The 19,658-nt window shown below is 43.3% G+C and overlaps 1 protein-coding gene across 2 annotated transcripts in view; it reads right to left on the bottom strand.

The window, feature by feature from the left end:
• Positions 1-19,658, bottom strand: part of brf1a (BRF1 general transcription factor IIIB subunit a) — a 103,244-nt gene that overhangs the window by 23,178 nt on the left and 60,408 nt on the right. For both annotated transcript variants that reach the window (XM_084044815.1, XM_084044816.1), the window contains exons 13-16: positions 7,649-7,710; positions 7,377-7,458; positions 7,068-7,123; positions 5,671-5,942 (exon numbers count right to left, since the gene is read on the bottom strand). In XM_084044815.1, coding sequence (XP_083900941.1) covers positions 5,671-5,942; positions 7,068-7,123; positions 7,377-7,458; positions 7,649-7,710 — 472 coding nt within the window. The remainder of the gene's footprint in view (positions 1-5,670; positions 5,943-7,067; positions 7,124-7,376; positions 7,459-7,648; positions 7,711-19,658) is intronic.

Here is a 19,658-nt window from a genome sequence, read left to right as displayed (position 1 = left end):
AAGAGCGGTAATGATAGACAAATAGAGAGATAGGAGGGGACACAGAGTTGGCAGAGTATACAGCATAATTATGTACACTAAGTGTATCTGACCAATAGCACACTGAATATATCTGTCTGTCTAATAGTACACTGTTTCATAGAACACCAAGTACACTCTTCAATAGTACACTACTGTAAGTACACAGTCTAATAGTACACTAAGGATGTGTTCACAATGTTATTTTGTGATAACATATTTTGTAAGATAATGTGTAATGTGTTCAGTATTACAGTATGACCTATACATGAGCTTGTTAGCCAGCTAACAAGACGGTGCAATGACGCAGCTCACATTTGTTCACCAAACAAGCCATAACCATCACATTCTACCATAACTTCTTCTAGTTTTCAGCCATGAAGCTGGGTCAAACTGTCTGAATGCTCCCAGAGAGCAGTTTTTCAACATCACAACAAAGCACTAAATTTACCAACGCTCCGTAATTACCACTGTCCAATAGTACAGAGGTTCTCAAACATTTTAGCATGAGACCCAAAAGATACTTTTGGTGTCTCCCCGGGACCCAAACATACATATTTAATAGCCCTATTTAATAGTCAAGCCGATCTACAAGCTCAGTGAGTTTGTAGATCCATTTTCACTATTTATGACCCATAAATATGTGTCAGTGGCCCAAAAATGGGTCCCAACCCTGTTATGACACACTGTAATAGTACACTATATACAGTTAGTTATCCAAATAGTACACTAAGTAGACTGTCCAAAAGTCCACCAAGGACAGTTGACCAACAGTGCACTAAGTACATCAGGGCCTTGGTGACTGTATGCAAGCTGTGAGGAGACAGCTAAAAGCCTGTCCCTATAGGACAGATGAGAAGATGTGAGAAATTAGGAGAAAAGGAAGAGGGAAAAAAATAAAAGGTCCAGAGAGACAGAGAGAGAGGACAAAAGGACAAGAAAGCTAAGAGAGAGACAGAGAGAGAGAGAGAGAGAGAGAGAGAGAGACACCGAAGGGATTGGATTGAAGAGAGAAAATCCAGAGAGAACAAGGAGAGGAAGTAGACAGAGGGCAAAGCCTAATTTATAATACGTTGTGTGATGTGACGCGTGCCGAGAACGGACGCGAATAGCAGACCTATAAGCTCACAACGCGCTGTGAGCTTGTAGGTCTGCTATTCTCAGCGTGTGACAAAGTATCAATCCATCTTAATGGAGGCTATACAGTACATACAGTATACTGCTATACTTTAGCTGACACAAGATAGAACCAAAATAGTAGGGTGGGAGGAAAGAGCTGTAAAGAGAGACAGAAGCCAGAGAACAATATAATATCTGAAGGAGAGACAGTGTTGTACCACAGTCTGGTCATTGTCAAGGAGTTCCTTTAATTTAAGACAAAGAAAAGATGATCAGATGACATTCATGCAACGTTTCAACAACAAACATTGAAAAGATTATGTGTTTCTATGAAACAATTATGGTACTTTAATTATAAAACATAAGATGCTTTATAATGTGTTATGAATACTGTTATAAAGCATTATGAGTTTTATGAGTGCTTATAACTATACAGTTTTATAAGCAGATTATAGTTCATTCATTTATGAAGCATTCTAGACATAGAAAGTGTTACCAAAACGTTTATTGCAGAGAGGGGCAGCAGTATTGTGGAAACAGTAATTCTACTAGTACCACTATTCAGCAGTAGGAGTACAAATAGTGGTAGAAGTACAAGTTGTAGAACTACAAATGGGGGCCACAAACTGCACAAGTAGAGGTACTAGACTAATGAATCGCAACAAGTTGCAACTGCAACCACTTGCAACAGAATCCCAGAACTGTACCAACCTGCAACAGGTCAATTCAGACCATGCAACTGGTTGCAAGTTGCAACCTTGTTGCGTTGCAAATAATTAGTGTGGACTGGGGTAATTTAGACCGGTGCAAGAGTTCTCTGTAACGTTTTGCAATGGTTTTGTCATGTTTTCGAATCTTTGGCGTTGACCAATCAAACGAGATGCAACAAGTTGCAACTTGCAACAGAATCCCCTAACTGCGCTGAACTGCAACGGGCAATTCAGACCACTGCATTTTCTCTCTGCCACGTATGGCAACAGTTTTGTTGCATTGCAAATCATTGGTGTGGGATGGGCTTAAGTGGTAGTACCAGCAGTAGAAGCACAAGTACGGAAATAGTAGCATTGACAGTACAAGTAAAGGCACAAGCAGGGCAAGTACAAGTAGTAGCAGAAGTCGTCCAAGTAGTGGTACTAGCAGTAGTACTACAACTGTATCAGTAGAAGTACAAGTAGTGGTACTAGCAGCAGTACTACTGTAACAGTAGAAGTACAAGTAGCAGTACAAGCAGTACAAGTAGTGGTACTAACAGTAGAAGCACAAGTAGTGGCAGAAGCTGTACAAGTAGCGATACTAGCAGTAGAAATAGTATAAGTAGGAGCAGAGGTAGCAGTGGTGGCAGTGCCAGTAGCAGTGCTAGCGGTAGGATTAGCATCAGTAGCTGCAGTGGGAACAGCAGTAGCACTAGCAGCACAATGCCCCAGTGTAGCCCCTGAGCGAGGGCCTCAAGACAAGGCACAATGGGCTTACTGTCAATGGCTTCTCTCTCTCCTACAACTTTCATAGGTCTCCCTGTCACTGTGTCCCCCCCCCCCACCCCCGCTTTTCAATAACCAACACAACAACCTTTTCAGGGGCCCTGAGCAACGGCCCGTTCCTCTGCCCCAGGACTGAAAGGGGCCATTCTAACCCTCAGCATCTACCGTTGGGACTTTTTGTAAAAAAAAAAAGAAAATCACTGCAATGCCACAACTGAGTGAGCTGGTGTGAGAGAGAGAGAGATTATCACTGTGTTGCTAACACAGGAGGCTGGAGGGCAGAGGTTTCTGTTGTTCTTAATGGAGGAGTAGAACTATTAAAAATAAAAGACCATCACAACAGCCGAGAAAGTTTTTGTTGAGCAAGCGATAAGCACAGAGTGCACGGTTCAGCTTTTTTCATGCTAGATAAATGGATGGAAGGTTTTAAAAGCTGCTTCTAACTCACTCCCTCCTTCTCGCTCTCTCGCTTTCTCCTAATGCTGTTCTCCCTCTCCATTCAGGAAAGAAACAAAATTGCTCAGTGTACAATGAATGATTCAAAAACAGCAACGTGCCATCAATGATTCATTGACCAAAGACATGAATGCATCTTAAAAGATTCAAACAAGGCAGACGTCCATTCTTAAGAAAGTCAGGAAGAGGCCTCTTCAGACAGACATCAAACAGACGCTCATTCATGTATTCAGTTTTCCAAGTCAGAGATCTGTCAATCTGGCTGCAGCCATGAGCCAACTGGAGCCACGTAAACATGATTAACACACACACACACACACACACACACACACACACACACACACACACACACAAATCAGTGGCACACACACTTAAATCAATATCTAACAAACATTAACATAAATGCATGCATGTATGCATACACAACTGACCCCTCTCTCTCGCTCTCTCTCTCTCTCTCTCTCTCACACACACACACACACACACACATACACAATTAACCACTTGAACCCTAGCGTCCCTATTCTGGCCATGTTTTTCCATGAAAATAGATAAACATCTGGCAAACATTCGGTGAAAAGATTTGGTTGAGGGAAAAAAGGAGGGAACCAAGTATAGACCACTGAGGGACCCTAATCAATTATCAAGTAAGTGGCCAACAGTATGTCCCTTCTCAATAAGGCTGGGTTTCAAGATGCTGTGTGTAGAATGCTGTTATAATGTTAACAGTGTGAAAATAATTGCGATGACACATTAATCCTGGCAAATCAATTGCCTTTTTTCTAAGAATGACCTCGGCCATCTTCTTTAATCCATTTCACTTCTGGGATCAATAACATATTGCATCCTCGCTTTGTTCCTTTCATTTGAGGACCTCATCTACAAAACAAGTTTAGTTTCTCTCTCATTTCATCTGCATTTCTGTCATTTGCTACTGGCCTCTGTAGAAGCATTTTATTAGTGTGGAAACATTTTCATGAAAGGATCTTTGTTGATAAATGTAACTGGACTCAAACAGATAATGGTGTTGAGTCAAAGTGTCAGCCTCTGTTCCTTGGTGGTTTGTAAACCAGATGACTGGAGCTACTCATATTGGGGTGGATGTACTGTGTGTGTGTGTGTGTGTGTGTGTGTGTGTGTGTGTGTGTGTGTGTGTGTGTGTGTGTGTGTGTGTGTGTGTGTGTGTGTGTGTGTGTTAGTAAAGGTGAGGTATACAGTACATTACATTTTGTGCGGGTGGTGTACAGTACTGTATGTGTGTGGTGATGATGTGTATTCATGCGTGATTGCGTGCATAATTTGTGTTGGCAGTCCTAGAGGTGTGTATGTGTGTGTCGTAGGGGTAGCGATACTGGCAGTGTATATTTGCGAGTATGGGGTGGTAGTACACATCCGTGTGTGTGTGTGTGTGTGTGTGTGTGCGTGCGCGCGCTCACTTGCATTCCCTTAATCACCCTGCAGCTGCTCCTATGCGACTCCCTGTAAAGCTTCAAGATGTCTCCTAAAAGCCAACGTTAAGTCCAAAGAGCTTTAACGTCCAGAGGAAAACCAATCCCTCCTTCCAGAGAGAAACTCCATTAAACAGCTGAAAAGATGCTGTGAAGGACTGGCAGGGAATATTAACCAGAACAAGATCCTGTAAGGGAAGGAGGGATATATATATATACTCTGTGTGTGTGTGTGTGTGTGTGTGTGTGTGTGTGTGTGTGTGTGTGTGTGTGTGTGTGTGTGTGTGTGTGTGTGTGTGTGTGTGTGTGTGTGTGTATATACACGTATATAGACAGAGAGAGATAGAATGAAAGAGAAAAGATGGGATAAGAATAAGAGAAAGGGAAGGAGAAAAGAAGAAACTGGAAAAGAAAGGAGAAAGCAAAAGAGAGACCGGGTAAGTTAGATGGGGACAGACAGAGAGAAGTCTGCAGGTCACCAAAGTGATTGAAAACCCAGTTAGCGAAAGATGAGAGGTCTGGCAGGAATTGAGAGGGAGAGAAAAGAGGAAAAGAGATGAAGAGCAGAGACAAGGAGAGAGGCAGAAAATGAAGAGCAGAAATGCAGGGAGAACAAGAAAAGCAAAACAAAAGAGCAGAGGAACGGAGAGGAAACCAGCTTAAGCATCTGTGGAGTTGTCACAAAAGATAATTCAGTTTTTATCAGCACACCCCGAAACCACACAAACACAAGGCTAGCATCACCAACAGGAGCACGCTGCTACTCAGATTGACCTTAAAACTGAGATCTGTCAAAGTTCTATTTATGTGATGGAAAAGAGAGGGATGCAAAGATGCCAGTTGCTGATGTACTGGTTAAGACACTCGCCGCTGGAAGCACAAACTTCTGGCTGTCTCTCCCATAGTTTCCTACTGAGCGGTGCTGCGTTGTCAGCTTGTAGATGGCTCTTTTTCATTTAGTGATAATGTCACCTATATCAACATGCCCAAATAGCAATGCCAGGTTTAAAGTGGTAAAAACAATTGGGACAGCTCGGGATCGGGCCAATACCGATGTAATCAAAAAAGTTAAATACTGGCCAATATATCGGCCAAACTGATCAGTTTACTCTACTCTGCAAAACAGCATGTCCTAACTGTGATAAACCTACCTTTTACCCAGGGAGGTGAGAGGTGTGGCCAGGCTGAGGGGCATGTGGGTGGACCTGGGGTTGCGGATGGCTGGTTTCCTTGGGGTCTCGGTTGCTCCCCCCTGTGGCTCTGAGGGCTGGTGTGCAGGGCTGGAGACCGGCTTGATGGTGAGGTCCTTCAGGACGTCGTAATTGATTTTGGAGGAGAACCTCTTCTGCTCCAGCAACTTCTCGATGGCCTCCTGGCCAGTGCTGGCGCGGATCGGAGCCCTGCGCGTGGACTTCTTCCTTTGCTGCCAGGGGAGAGTTTACACCGCACAGGAAATCAGTCATTCAGGGTTAAAAGTCACATACATGGGGCAGAGATTGACCAGAAATTGGAAACATCGTAGGTTTGATTTTGGCTGAGACTCATGTCATTCTTCATCTGTTCTTACTTTTCTGTCTCACTGTCATGTCTCTATAATCTCTATAAATTAAGAAATTGTGACAATTACATATTATGTAACAGAAAGAGCCTTCAATCTCAATCACTCCATTATAACAACAACCAGCCACTTCCGGAATTCCAAAACTCAACAAAGCCCGCCCAAGTAGGAAGATAGAAGGGTCCATTTTTACACTCAGTGTTAACTAACACTGAGGATTTAGCTGCAGTACGGCTGGTTGGGTCGCGTGTCAGACAGACGCTGCCTCTTTGTGAATCTGTTGAGTCCAAACGTCTGAACAGATGTTGGAGCTAACAAAGGACCCTCACCGTGCCAAAACCTGGACTGAAAAATTAGAAAACGGGCGTTGGAACACGCGTTGTTGACACAAGGGCTTAGTGGTCTGTCTGTCTGTCTGTGTGATAATCTGACAGGCTTGCCTGACTGTCTGTCTGTCTGTCTATCTGTGAGGTGGGTAGATTTGCCTGTCTGTCTGATTTTGTCTTTGTGTCTATGTACCCATTCCTATGACTGTTGAGACAGACAGTGAGTCTGTCTGTGCGTTTTTGTCTGTGATTTTTCTGTCTGTCTGCTGAGTCTAGCTTTAAGAATCTGGCCTGCTCTCAGGCAGACAGCTGTTACTGTTGAGAAAGGAACTGGCTTTAGTATTTGTTCTTTATTGAGACAGGGAGAAATCTTAACGATAGCTAGTGTAGGATAGTGGAGGAGAGAAGACTCTAGCTGGTGGGCTGGAACTTTACCCTGTGCCACCTGAGCACCTCGTAAGTAAAGTTTGTTATTAGTACACATTCATTGGGAATAAAGCTGGTAATTACCAGTACACCATGACTGGGAATAGAGCTTATAATTACCAGTACACCATGACTGGAAATAAAGTTCATCATTATTACCAGTAAACCATGACTGTGAATAAAGTTGATTATTATTACAAGTACAGTGCACCATGACTGGAAAAAAAAAGATGTTTACCTTCTTTTCTTTGTAGATGCCCAGCTCCTTCTCCTTTGCTATCTTTGCTTCCTTTTCTAAAGGTGCAATAAGGAAATGGTCAGCGATAAGACAGGAAACAGTCATTGTACAACCAACGTATGGTGATATAGATAAACTATGTGCAGAACATGAGCATGTTGTATAGAAGACATATTTGTTTAGAAGTCAGAATTCTCAGTGTATGCAACATTAATTGGCCATTCAAATTGATTGTGTGTTGAATCTGATGCACAGGCATGCACAGTGTGGAGGCCACATGGTATACTCAGGCTCATTACTGTCCTGTACCTTTCTGCTCTTTCAGGTAATCTGAGTTCTGAGCCATCCAGAGTGCAGTCTTAATTTGAACCTCACTATCATCGAGAAGATACTGCATAGAGAGAAGGAGAGAGAGACATGAGATGTCATTGGACACAACCAAGAATAACTTTATTTCTGTATTTATTTTCTGAATTCCAAAAGACGTGTATTTCATTTTAATTATTAAGGGAACAACTATAGTCATGCAAACCAGGTACCCGTGTCAAACTAAAAGCGGCGGACATCCACCTGATACATACACACTCAATCTCATCGTCGTCGATTCCATTCAGGTCCAGTTCGCCGTTGTCAGCAGCACCATCTGTTACAGAGACATGGACATTGTCACAAACTGCTGGCTAATGCATTTGCTCCAGCCAGCAGCTATCTCCCCAGAGAGGGAGGGGAACGGAGGAAGCAGCTAGCCTTAAATCCCTTTTCTTGGTACCCTGGCAAGTCAGGGAATATTAACTGAGCATGGACGCATTTTTACAGCAACACCCTGGCTTCACACTTTACCGCTTCCCCTACACATGGGAGCTGCCCAGTACAACTACTGTCTGCTTCTGTTGGCCACTGGGAACTGCCAAGTACAACCATAACATTTTACTGTTGGCTCCTGAGAGCTGCCCAGTACAACCACAGTGTTTTACTGTTGCCACTGGAAGCTGCCCAGTACAGCCACAGTGTTTTACTTTTGCCACTGGAAGCTGCCCAGTACAGCCACAATGTTTTACTTTTTCCACTGGAAGCTGTCCAGTACAACCACAGTGTTTTACTTTTGCCACTAGAAGCTGCCCAGTACAACCACTGTGTTTTACTTCTGCCACTGGAAGCTGCCCAGTACAACCACAGTGTTTTACTTTTTCCACTGGAAGCTGCCCAGTACAACTACAGTGTTTTACTTTTTCCACTGGAAGCTGCCCAGTACAACTACAGTCTTCTACTGTTGCCAGTGGGAGCTGCCCAGTACAACCACAGTGGTTTACTGTTGCCAGTGGGAGCGTCCCAGTACAATCACTGTTACTGTTGCCACTGGGAACTGCCCAGTACAAGTTTCTCTGTTTGGCTGCTGATTACATTTCTCATTCATTATTGCTCCTCCTCCTATTCAGTTCTATTTATTCTTCATATATTTTCCCCACCTTGATTTGCTAAGCCAGACTAGTCCAGGGATTCAAACCACTTACCTCCTGGTCACAAACCCCTTTTCACTGTCCTCTGGAGAAGCAATTATTTGCCTGGAAGTTATAAGTGTTGTGGAACATTTCACTTCACAGTGTGGTTCATCAGTAAACACACAGCGTCTCCTGATAAGATGCTAATAGGCTTAACTGGCATTTAAGACGATCTACCTTAAAACACACCCCTCTTTTTCCAATTACGATACGCTTCCCAGATTGCGGCATGCTGCATTTTCAGACGTGACACTGAGGTGGCAATTTGCATGTTTTTCTGCGAGACTGCAAACGTGACGGCCTGAGAATCACTTCAGTTTCACTTTTCTTTATCGCCCTTTAGTCTCAGTGTTTTGAATGGACCGACTGTTAGTGTGAATCGACAGTTGATAAAAGACGCTCACACAGGTCTGTACCCTTTACTGTGATTTTGCGTAATCCTAACTTTAACCCTTATGTTAATCGAACACTAATTCTAACCCTAAACACAAGTGGCTCTCAATCTTCCAATACCCAGGACCCTTACCTGGATATTGCATAGTGCATCGTGGATGCACTGCATTGTGAGCTTACAGTTAGTCGTTTTTGTCATTCGACACCAAATCGGAAAACGGTTTCAACTTGTTGCAAATCTTCTTCGGTCTGAACTAGGCTTAACATTAGACAACAACGTGTCTGGGAAATACACCACAGGCCTAGTAGTCATCCCAGACATGCTTTCACCTGTTCAAATTCAAATGAGAGAACTTTAGTCGACTAGTACTCCGACTGATGATTTGAGGGAACCCTAATTTCTATTGGCAGTGAATGGCTAGCAAATAGGCATAATACGTTTTGGGTTATTTGCAATTTAATAAAAATAGGACAGTAACAAGTCTTTATAATTATGTAATGTGACACAATTGGGTGACCTGAAAAGGAATCCATTACATTTGTTAATACGCTATTGAAAATAGGTGTTTTTTTTTACGATTGGGAGGGTGCTGTGTATATGCATCTGCATACATGAATGCACCCGTCTTATGTGGAAAAATATACTATCAATACATTTCAATTCAAACAGATAATGTTTAACCTGGGACAACAAAGAGACAAAAGTTTGACACTGTTGCAATGATTTGTTTTGTTTTTAAATCAATCTCTGCCGAAAAACAATAAAAATGGAATGCAAGTTGCTCCCATGAAAATGATGAACAAGCTCACAGCCTCGAGCACCAGAAGACGCTCACTCGAAAGATAACGAATGTGTGGTGCAAAACGTGTGTACACGCATGGATGGCCTTAGCAGCAATAGACAACATTGTGTTTATTAAAAATGTCTATGCACGAATACACAGGCATGCATGTTGACAAGTGCTCTATTATTAGCCTATTATTCATTTCAGGAAGCTAAATATACAGGAAGAGATACATTTCTACAGAGAGAAAAGCTCAGTGGCACCAACAATTACAATATTCTAGAGCTCGCCCTAAATGTCTCAAATTAGGTTTTATGTCTGTTGCCGAGGAGCTGAGCTCCCCATATTTTGAACCCTGTAGTAGGTGCTCATGTTTCTGCAGCTGTGTGCTGGTAGCTGTGTGGCTATAATACCACATGTCACCTAATATCCTCATCATTTCTTCTGCCCCTGAGAGGACATCTGGCCTCACAAAGGAGAAGTACAGGAGTGTGTGCATATACGGTATTCCATTTTGGAAGCGCAACGGATAAATAGCAGCAGCAAGGAAGCTGATTACGTTTGATAAAAGTGAAGTGTGCGTGCGTCCTAGAGGGGGGGGGGGGAGAAGTGAAAATTAAATCAAACCTCAACAGCTTTCACTCAAAAACATTCCCTCTGTGTTGATTAGTCATTCTCAGGGAGACAAAGCATGAATGCTGACATCAGGCAGACAATCAAACAAGCAGAGAACGCGGCGCGAAGAGTCTTAAAGGAGGTGCAACGCGGCAAGATTGAATTGAGGCATTTCCCTTCCGTCAGGCATTTCTGGCTTCGAGGCATTCAGAGGAGCTCTCCTTCTCTTTCCGGAGTTCTCTCTCTCACACACACACACACACACACACACACACACACACACACACACACACACACACACACACACACACACACACACACACACACACACACACACACACACACACACACACACACACACACACACACACATTCCCAAAAGGAGCACCACTTTAAAAAAAAATCATGCCACACGGATCCACATGCAGGTTTACTGCTTAATTGAGGAACCGGTGCGAGAAATGCACATACAGAAACAAACACGCGCGCGCGCACACACGCAGGTGTGCATGCGGCTGCAGGCAAGTGATACTGGTGTATCAGAAGCTGTTCCAGACTTCTGAACAGTTTTCACCTGGCCATCAGACTGCTGAACAAGCACAGAGCTTTGTCGCCAAGTTGTATTGCTGCCACAGTCCACCACTCAGGCATATCACACTACACATGACTATGTCTGCACTCTCTGGTGTGGCATTAACACCATCAGTTAGTATGTATATACTTATAGTTGATATCATGCACAAGAGATGTTGACTCAATCCCCGCTGCTATTGCTAGGTGTTTCTTTAACCATGCTACTTTAACCCATTCAATCCGGGAGCGCGTCAGTCATTTTAGATTTCTTTGGCTATTCAAAAATGTTTTTGAATATATATTTTTTAAAGCAAACATCTGTAAAATATTTTGTTCCAGGGACCCCCAGAAGCCAAGATTTGAGTTACAAATGTTCGCTTTAAAAATATATATATATTCAAAGATTTTCACGATGTTTTTCAAAATAGCAGATCTACAAGCTCATAGCGCGGCACTCGGTGCCGCGCTATGAGCTCATATATCTGCTATTTTTGAATAGCCAAAGAAATCTAAAGTGACACAGATGCGTTCCCGGATTGAATGGGATAAGAGATGTATTGCTGGGTTTTTCTTTACCCATGCTACCTTACCCATGCACATGAAACCGTGATTTGAAAAGAACAAGATATGTGGGCAGGATCTCCTCGTTTGTTAACAGGAGTTGAGTGCACTGTAGACTATAGGCGGAGCCCTCGTTCAGTGCCATTTGGACTATTCTTGCACTTTATCGTACATCGCCAAAACACTGAAGACAACATTGCAGACCTCCCAAAATAAGCTGGTGAGATTGCTACTCATCTTGCACACCAGGACTCACCTAATCCAAAATGGAAACAAGCCTTTGGCTTTTTTGTGAATAATCCATTTTTTAGCTTGTTGTACTGCTGTACTTTTTAAAGTTGTCAATATAAATATTCAATCAATACCTAGTGCTATTTGATTTGACTGTGCCTTCCTGTTATTTGATTGTTTTCCATTCTCTATTCCCTATTCTAACTCTTCCTGTAAGTGCAAAGTTGTGAAAAAAACATTAAAAACATAATTTCACCCTCTTTCATTTGATCCGACAATAAAGTTTACTCTGATTCTGCACACCTAACCCGCACACACAGACAGACACTTGCACTCTTGTTCACTCACTCACACATGTACAAACACAAACCACCGCACACACACACACGCACGCACCTTACTACTTTCTCACTGAAGGATTCCCCTCTATGACCCATGAAAACACAGTAATCTAGCCAGCCATTCCCGCTCCTTTTAGGAGATTGTATACCCCCCCCCCCCCCCCCCCCCACCCAACAAAAAAAATAAGAACTTCAGAGTGAAAAGACAGGTCAGGGCAGCTATCTGCAGGGCCAGCCCCTCTAAGAACTTCCCCCTGTGTGAAGTGTGTGGCAGAAGATAAGAGAGAGACAAGCCCTGGGAGAGCTCAGGAGAACAGACAGCCTGGGAGAGAGAGAGGTTGGGAGACAAGTGCACTGATAATAGAGCTCTACTCTACCTACCCCCCCCACCCCACCCCGCAGAGAGAGAGGCAAATTCAGCAGCTTCTCTGATATACTGTACATGTCGACATTAACTAATTTGATTGGAAACCGTGGAAATGTAGGGAGTTGGGGGGGGGGGGGGTCTACCCCCCTATATGCTCAGAATTTCAAGGTGAAGATCTTTAGAGGGGCTTTCAGCTCAGAAGGTCTTTTGCTCCCCCAGTTCATAAATGAAACGGCGAAAAACAGAGACCTGGGTTTGATTTTGGGTTGTTGCCTGTATCACACATCTCTCTCCACTGTAATGTCAAAAGGAGAAATTAAAGTGGTGCTGTGTGTTTAGGCCCTGTAGCCTCTGGAAAAAATGCACCCCTGCTGGCCTGGGTTAAAATCCCACTGGGACCTTCTCTCCTGTCTCTTACTTTGGACCACTTTCAGATTTCCTCTCGTCTCAACTAAGGAAAAAAAGAGTACTGGCCGCTCAATATACTGCATTCATTAAGAGATTCATAAGAAAAATCGGTAAAAATAACTTCTGTGTTTTCTGGTAACAATCACAACTCCAGGCCAGGAGTGGTGACCTGGCTTTTACTGTAGCCTCAGGTCTTTTGGCAGATTCTCACTTTTTACAACATATATCCCAGCATGCCTTGCATATCAATACAACCTCCCCCAGGATTCCCCAGGACAAAGGAAACTCCTCTTCTTTTTATGGAAACCCCCTGGAACTAGATTCCTGAACTGATAAAGAAGGGAGAGAGGGAAGGAGGAAGGGAGAAAAGGTTGGAGTCACAGATTGAGAGGACGAAGGTTGGGGGTGGGTATGAAGGGAAAAGTAGTGGAGGGAGAGAAGGCTGCGTATGATGCTAGGAGGAAGGGATGGAGGTTGGCAACAGGCAACAGAAGATGAAAAACAGGATATGAAATAAGAAAAAAGGTCAAGGAAAAACTGTAAAATGTGTTAGACGAGAAAAGGGATGGAAAGGTACAGAAGGAGAGAAAGGCGAGTGGAGGTGGGGAGGGAAGGATAAAAGATTTAGGAAACCCTCTTCCTTTCACAAAGCACTGGACAGGGCCTGTCCATCCTGTAGACAGACAGTGAGACATCCTGAAGACATCCAATAGGTGTGAGACATCTTTGAAGGACGCTGTAAGACATCCTTAAGATACAACAATGAGACATCTTTAAGAAATGCAGTGCGACATCCTTAAGACACAGTGAGACATCTTTAAGACACTGAGATCTTTTTCTTTTTTTAAAGATATTATTTGGGCTTTTTCTGTCTTTATTTGAGAGGAAAGTAGGCTGACAGGAAATGAGGAGAGAGATGAGGGGTTGACACACAGCAAAGGCTGCCGGGATCGGGAGTCGCACCCGCAACACGCTGTAAGCTCTAATCTTTAAGAGACACAGTCAGACATCTGTAAGAGATGTTGTGAGACAGTTTTAAGAGATGAACTGTGACATCATTAAGACACAGTGAGACATCTTTAAAGGTAATGTAAGTGAGATTTGTGTTAAATTGCTTTGTATTAAGATACAGTGCTCATTGGTATAGAGCAGGGGTTTTCAACTGATTTCGACCCAGGGACCACCATTCTGACTAAAAGCAACCTGGGGACCACCACTATTGTGCGTGGCGGGTCCATCATAGACCCATCCCACACAATAGTGGTGAGGGGTTCATGTACCACAGGGAGCTGGAGAAAATAGCTATAATATCAATATAATATCTAATAAAATACAGCGATTTTGTTTGAATATGATGGAATATGATTAAGGATTACTGTGATTATGGTAAGCTCACATTTCATATTACACACACACAATACAGTAAGAACTCCTGTAAGTTATTAAAAGTAAAAAAAAAGGGTATTGCAGGGACCACCTGCAATACCTCCGCGGACCACCAGTGGTCCGCGGACCACCGGTTGAAAACCCCTGATTGTTCAGTAACAGGGGTCTTCCCGTCCCTTCAGCTCTAGATTAAACAGAAAATACATGTTCAGGTCGGGATACCAATTGTATCCAATCAGGAGAGAGAACTCACACAGAATAAAGGATAAACAAGTGAAATAGTTTCAGGTCGGGATACCAATTGTATCCAATCAGGAGTGAGAACTCACACAGGATAAAGGATAAACAAGTGAAATTGGAAGTGATGACACAAGAAATGAGCAGACAAAATTGGAACTGCAACACTATAAGATTGAAGCTGATTAATGGGTACTCTGTCCTGATTGGCTGAAGATTTGCTTTTTTTACCAAAAAATATCACTTACCCTACTACCTTAAGAAACACAGCGAGACATCTTTAAAAGATGAAGTGAGACATTCTTTCAAATACATCCTTAAGACAGCATGACAGTACAGCAGCAGTCTGATATATACACTATACACCCACAATCTGAACATCTACCAACCCATCAGAACCTTATTACAGAGAGGAAGGAAGTGAAAGGGGCAGAGCAAGGCTGTGAAGGAGGGTTGGAAGATGAAAGGCTGATGAAAAAAATAGATAGATTTTAATCTATTTTTCCCCCAAAAAGGTTTAAATCTACAGGATGGAGGACGTGCAATGGATAATACCTCCCGTCTCAGTTTGAATAAAATGAAACATTTCCTCCAACATGAAACACGATTTCTTCCTTGGTTTGGAAGGGAGAGAAGGGTGTGTAAGAAGGGGCGAGGAAGAGATGCAGGGGGGCAGCATAAGAAGATGAACAAGAGAGGATAAGAAAGACAAAAGAGGTGAAGGAAGAACTGACTTAAGAAAAGGACAGAATGGGAGAGAAGAGTGGGTGGAGGAGGGGAGGGAAGTATAGAAGGAGAGATAAAAGAGAGAGAGGGATTTAGGAAAATCTCTTCTATTCACAAAGCACTGTCTGGACAATGTCTGTCCATCCTAAAGACAGACAGTGAGACATCTAATAGATGCTGTGCAGTGAGACATCTTTAAGTGACGCAGTGAGACATCCTTAAGTGAGACATCCTTAAGTGAGACATCCTTAAGTGAGACAGTGAGACATCTTTAAGACACAGTGAGACATCTTCAAGACAGTGAGACAACTTTAAGAGATGCAGTGGCACATCTTTGAGAGACGCTGTGAGACAGCTTAAGAAACGGTGATACATATTTAAGAGACACAGTAAGACATCCGTACGTGAGACAGGGAGACACCTTTAAGACAGCATGATGACAGTACAGCAGCAGTCTTATATGTACGCCCACAATCTGAACATCTACCAACCAATCAGAACCTCATTACAGAGAGGAAGGAGGTGAAAGGGGCAAGAGCAGAGCTGTGAAGGAGGAGGAGAAGATGAAAGGTGGGATGAAAGTCACCAAAAAAGGTAGATAACACAGTCTTTAACACATCTTTTCCAAAAAGGTTTAACATTACAGGGAGGGGAAAGTGCTATGGATGCTACCTCGGTGGGGTTATCTCCGCACCTCAGCTATAATAGACAGGCTGAGGTGCATGCGTCTCAGGAGCATGACGCAGCGAAAAGGAAACAAAATTCACTGAAGCACACAGGCAGTTAAAAGCATTTTATTGCAGGTGCAGCCGTGCAGACTAAAGTTTCGATTATTACATCTTCATCGGAGTCCCTCTGACGAAGATGTAATAATCCAAACATTAATCTGCACCTGCAATAAAAAGCCTTAACTGCCTGCGAGCTCCGGGACATTTTGTCTTCTTGATGATACCTCCTAACATTTCCACAGAATAAATCATTGGAATAAAAACAAACAGTATAAAACATTTCCTCGATTTGTAGACCTGAGAATGCCGTTTTCCAAAAAGATAGTAGCCTTTTGGAATACAGATACAACATTGTAAAATATTCATTTTTTAAAACATATTTAAGATATACTGTGCAGTCCCAGTAGAAGTAGCGTTCCGACACATCTACAAATAGTTTGCATCTGACATGCCCTGAAACTACACGGTAGCTCGAGACACCCACTTCTACCTGGTGAGGTGAAGGGTGCGGGTAAGGCGAGGAGACGAGGAGTAAAAGGATGAAGGAGAGAGTTACAGGGCAAAGGAGAGAGACAGGCAGAAGTTGTAAATGGTATATGTTCAGGATGCAAGTCATTTATCTGATGCTTTTATCCAGAGCCATGTGTAGCGAGCTACAGTACAACTTCAGCTTCAACACATCAGCTGCAGAATGCCAGGTCACGTGTGCACAGTGATCACTGAGGCTCACCTAACAGGGAACCCGCTAGTGTGAGAGCAAAGTACATAAGCCAAGAGAAAATGCACTCTCTCCTCTCAACCTGGCTCTACCTTTGGTACAGCACAGGGGAAGAGAGGGGAGATGGGGGAAGGGAGGGGAAGGAGGGAGGGAGGGAGGAAGGTAGGGAGAGAGGGGGCAAAAAGGTGGAGAAATGAGGTAAGGTAGTTACAGTTAGGGGAGTAAGTGTAGTAACTGCTTTTGGTGCCCACTAGCTAACACTATTCTACCTCTGTCCCCAGAGAGAGAAGCAGAGGGGGGGGGGGGGGCTTAACCTTCTAGATTTACACCTCCTCCTCTCTCCACCTCTCCCTCCCTCCCTCTAACCTCTCTCCTCTCCCTCCCACACACACGGTCCCATGAGGCTGTGTGGGCTGCCTGTGTGTGTGTGTGTGTGTGTGTGTGTGTGTGTGTGTGTGTGTGTGTGTGTGTGTGTGTGTGTGTGTGTGTGTGTTGTGGTCAGAGTGGGAGAAGGAGATGAAGATGTGTCTGTACCGTGGAGGCTCTCTGATGGCTCCCAGCAGCATTTTGCTGCTTGTACCTGAATGAGTTAGTGACAAATGAAATCCCTCTTGATTCTTCATAGAAGAGAAGGAGGAGAGAGCGAGAGATGAAAAAAGAACCTTCCCCCAGGAACAAAACCATACCAGGTAGAGAAGAATAAAATATGTTTTTGAAGGAGAGAACAAAGAGAAGGAGGAATGGAGGGAGAGAGAGATGAAGAGAGCGACAGAAGTAAGACAAACAGTGAAAGAGAGAAAAATAGACGCAGAGAAATTAAGTAGTAAAAATAATGGAGTGAAAACAGGGAGATGAGAGAGAGAGAGAGGGGGGGGGTCTCAGAAGTTCAGTGATCTCTTTAATCCTGTGAGCGGTATTTAATTTCACTGCACTGGGGGGAGAGAGGGGAGGATAGAGAGAGAGAGAGAGAGATGGCACCGTCTAGGCAAGGAGGAAAGATCAAGATGGATAAATGAAAGACAAACGTTGTCGGCCTTCTTACCCTGACAACCCCCCCTTTCACAGACACACACGCACACACACACCTGCATGTGTGTGATCTTCAAAGTGTCTGTGAAGGATCAGCCATCATCCTCACATCAAAAGGTTTCTCCATTAGCCTGATCCAGGATCAGTCCTACATATCACACACTGGGAGCTGTTCTGGGGTTTAAAGTGTCCTGGTATGAACACACAAAGTTTTAACATAATAGAGTATTAAGTTTCAATGCGTTTTGTTTCTAATGCCCCCCCCCCAAAATGTTCATGTTAATGTTTACACCCCCTGCCCCCCCCCCCCCCCCCCAAAAGAAGAATGTTGCAGCTGTATTATAGACGAAGTGCATGAAGAATATTTTGAATTAATTTTAAATATAATATAACATATATATTTACATTTGAAATGATTGTTCACCAATACAACCCAACTAATAATACGAATTTCCATAAGTGAAAGTATACTTTTTTGGCTTACTGGAAGTGTGCATATGAGCACAGTTAGGTCCAGCAATTTGCGAGATTAGCTCCAGACCGACACCACAACCCTCTTATAGACAGCCAGCCTCCTGCAGAACCGTGCCATAAAAATAAAGACGCAAGACGTCTGATGATTGCTGGTGTTACGGTCTGATCAAAGGCCACACTGATTTATTATGATCATGATGTCAGATTACATTTGAGCCATATTGCCCTGATACATCATTGGTTATAGGGTCATCTCAAAATACGTATACGTCTGCTTAACCATTAAACGCATCAGCCAACCCCATTAGACCAACCTGTTAAAAATACACCCAGTCCAGTGTTACAGTGAGTGTGCCAGCTCTGCCCTGTAGGGCTCAGCAGACCAGGCGAGGCAATAAATAGAGTGTGAGATTCTCGCTGACACGGGCGGCCTGGGCCACACCATTAAAACCTGACCTCCATGACCTTGGAGGAGCCCAGACACCGTGCACTCCCACATAACCACCTGCTCCTTTCACGGGCCTCCTCCTCCACAGAGCGAGAGTTGGAGAGGAGAGGGGGGGGGGGTCCATGGGGCCTAGTGGGAGGGAGTGCTTGGAGGCACAGACAGTGGAGTTTCATTTATAAGTCTGATTTATACCTCGGCATACGATGGTGTCGCTCGCCAAAAACTGCCAATCTACAAGCTCAACAATGCGTTGTGGTGAGACGTGTTGTGAGCTGGTAGATTGCCTGTTTTCGGCGGTTGGTACAATGGAGTATGAATTAAGCAATACACTGTTGAGGTACAGTACACAATACAAAAAAAAGTAGAGAAGCTTTGAAGGAAGTCTGTGAAGTCTGTGAAGCACTTTTCATACGTGGTTGGAGATTGGTAAGTGAATAGATCTGCAATAATTGCTTTTACATTAAATTATAATTAGAAATGTCATTACAACACGATAAGCCAAGTAATAATAACGTTGTTTGGTATGCATCAATGAGCCATTACTATGGAACTTGAAATATTAGAAACAACTAAATAATGGATGATGGAAAAAAACTAAACACAATCATTAGGCAGAATAAATGTTACAAGTTAGAAAATATTGAATAAAGTCGGTTTAATCACGATTTTAAATACTGGCCACTAACTGATAGGCAGACCATAATCGGGGCACATATTGCAGTCACGAATCACTGCTAATAATTATTTTACAAAGCTGAACGTTACAAAATGTATCCATTTTCAAAATGTACATCACATCACAGGAGCCTAATAAATAAATCATCTTCTCTTGATGGTCTGAATTTCTACCATAAGAGGCTCATATTACCACGTATTCAGAAGATAGAGGCGCATACCATGCACAACTTCAAAGAACAGAGAACAACCCTTCCTGGTTCATCATGGTAATCCCCTTGTGGTACGCCCAATATGGCTACCAAAGAATTCGGACAATGTTGCCGTGGAAATGAGCTTTGTTTAATGTGTGGACGGCGCATGAGACTCAAACACAGGGAATGTTAGACACAAGTGC

The sequence above is a fragment of the Gymnoscopelus microlampas genome (genome assembly GCF_963454915.1).
Source record: "Gymnoscopelus microlampas genome assembly, chromosome: 20".
NCBI classification, from domain to species: Eukaryota; Metazoa; Chordata; class Actinopteri; order Myctophiformes; family Myctophidae; genus Gymnoscopelus; species Gymnoscopelus microlampas.
Note: the sequence above shows the minus strand (reverse complement) of the source record. Positions and strands in the feature narration are given on the sequence as shown.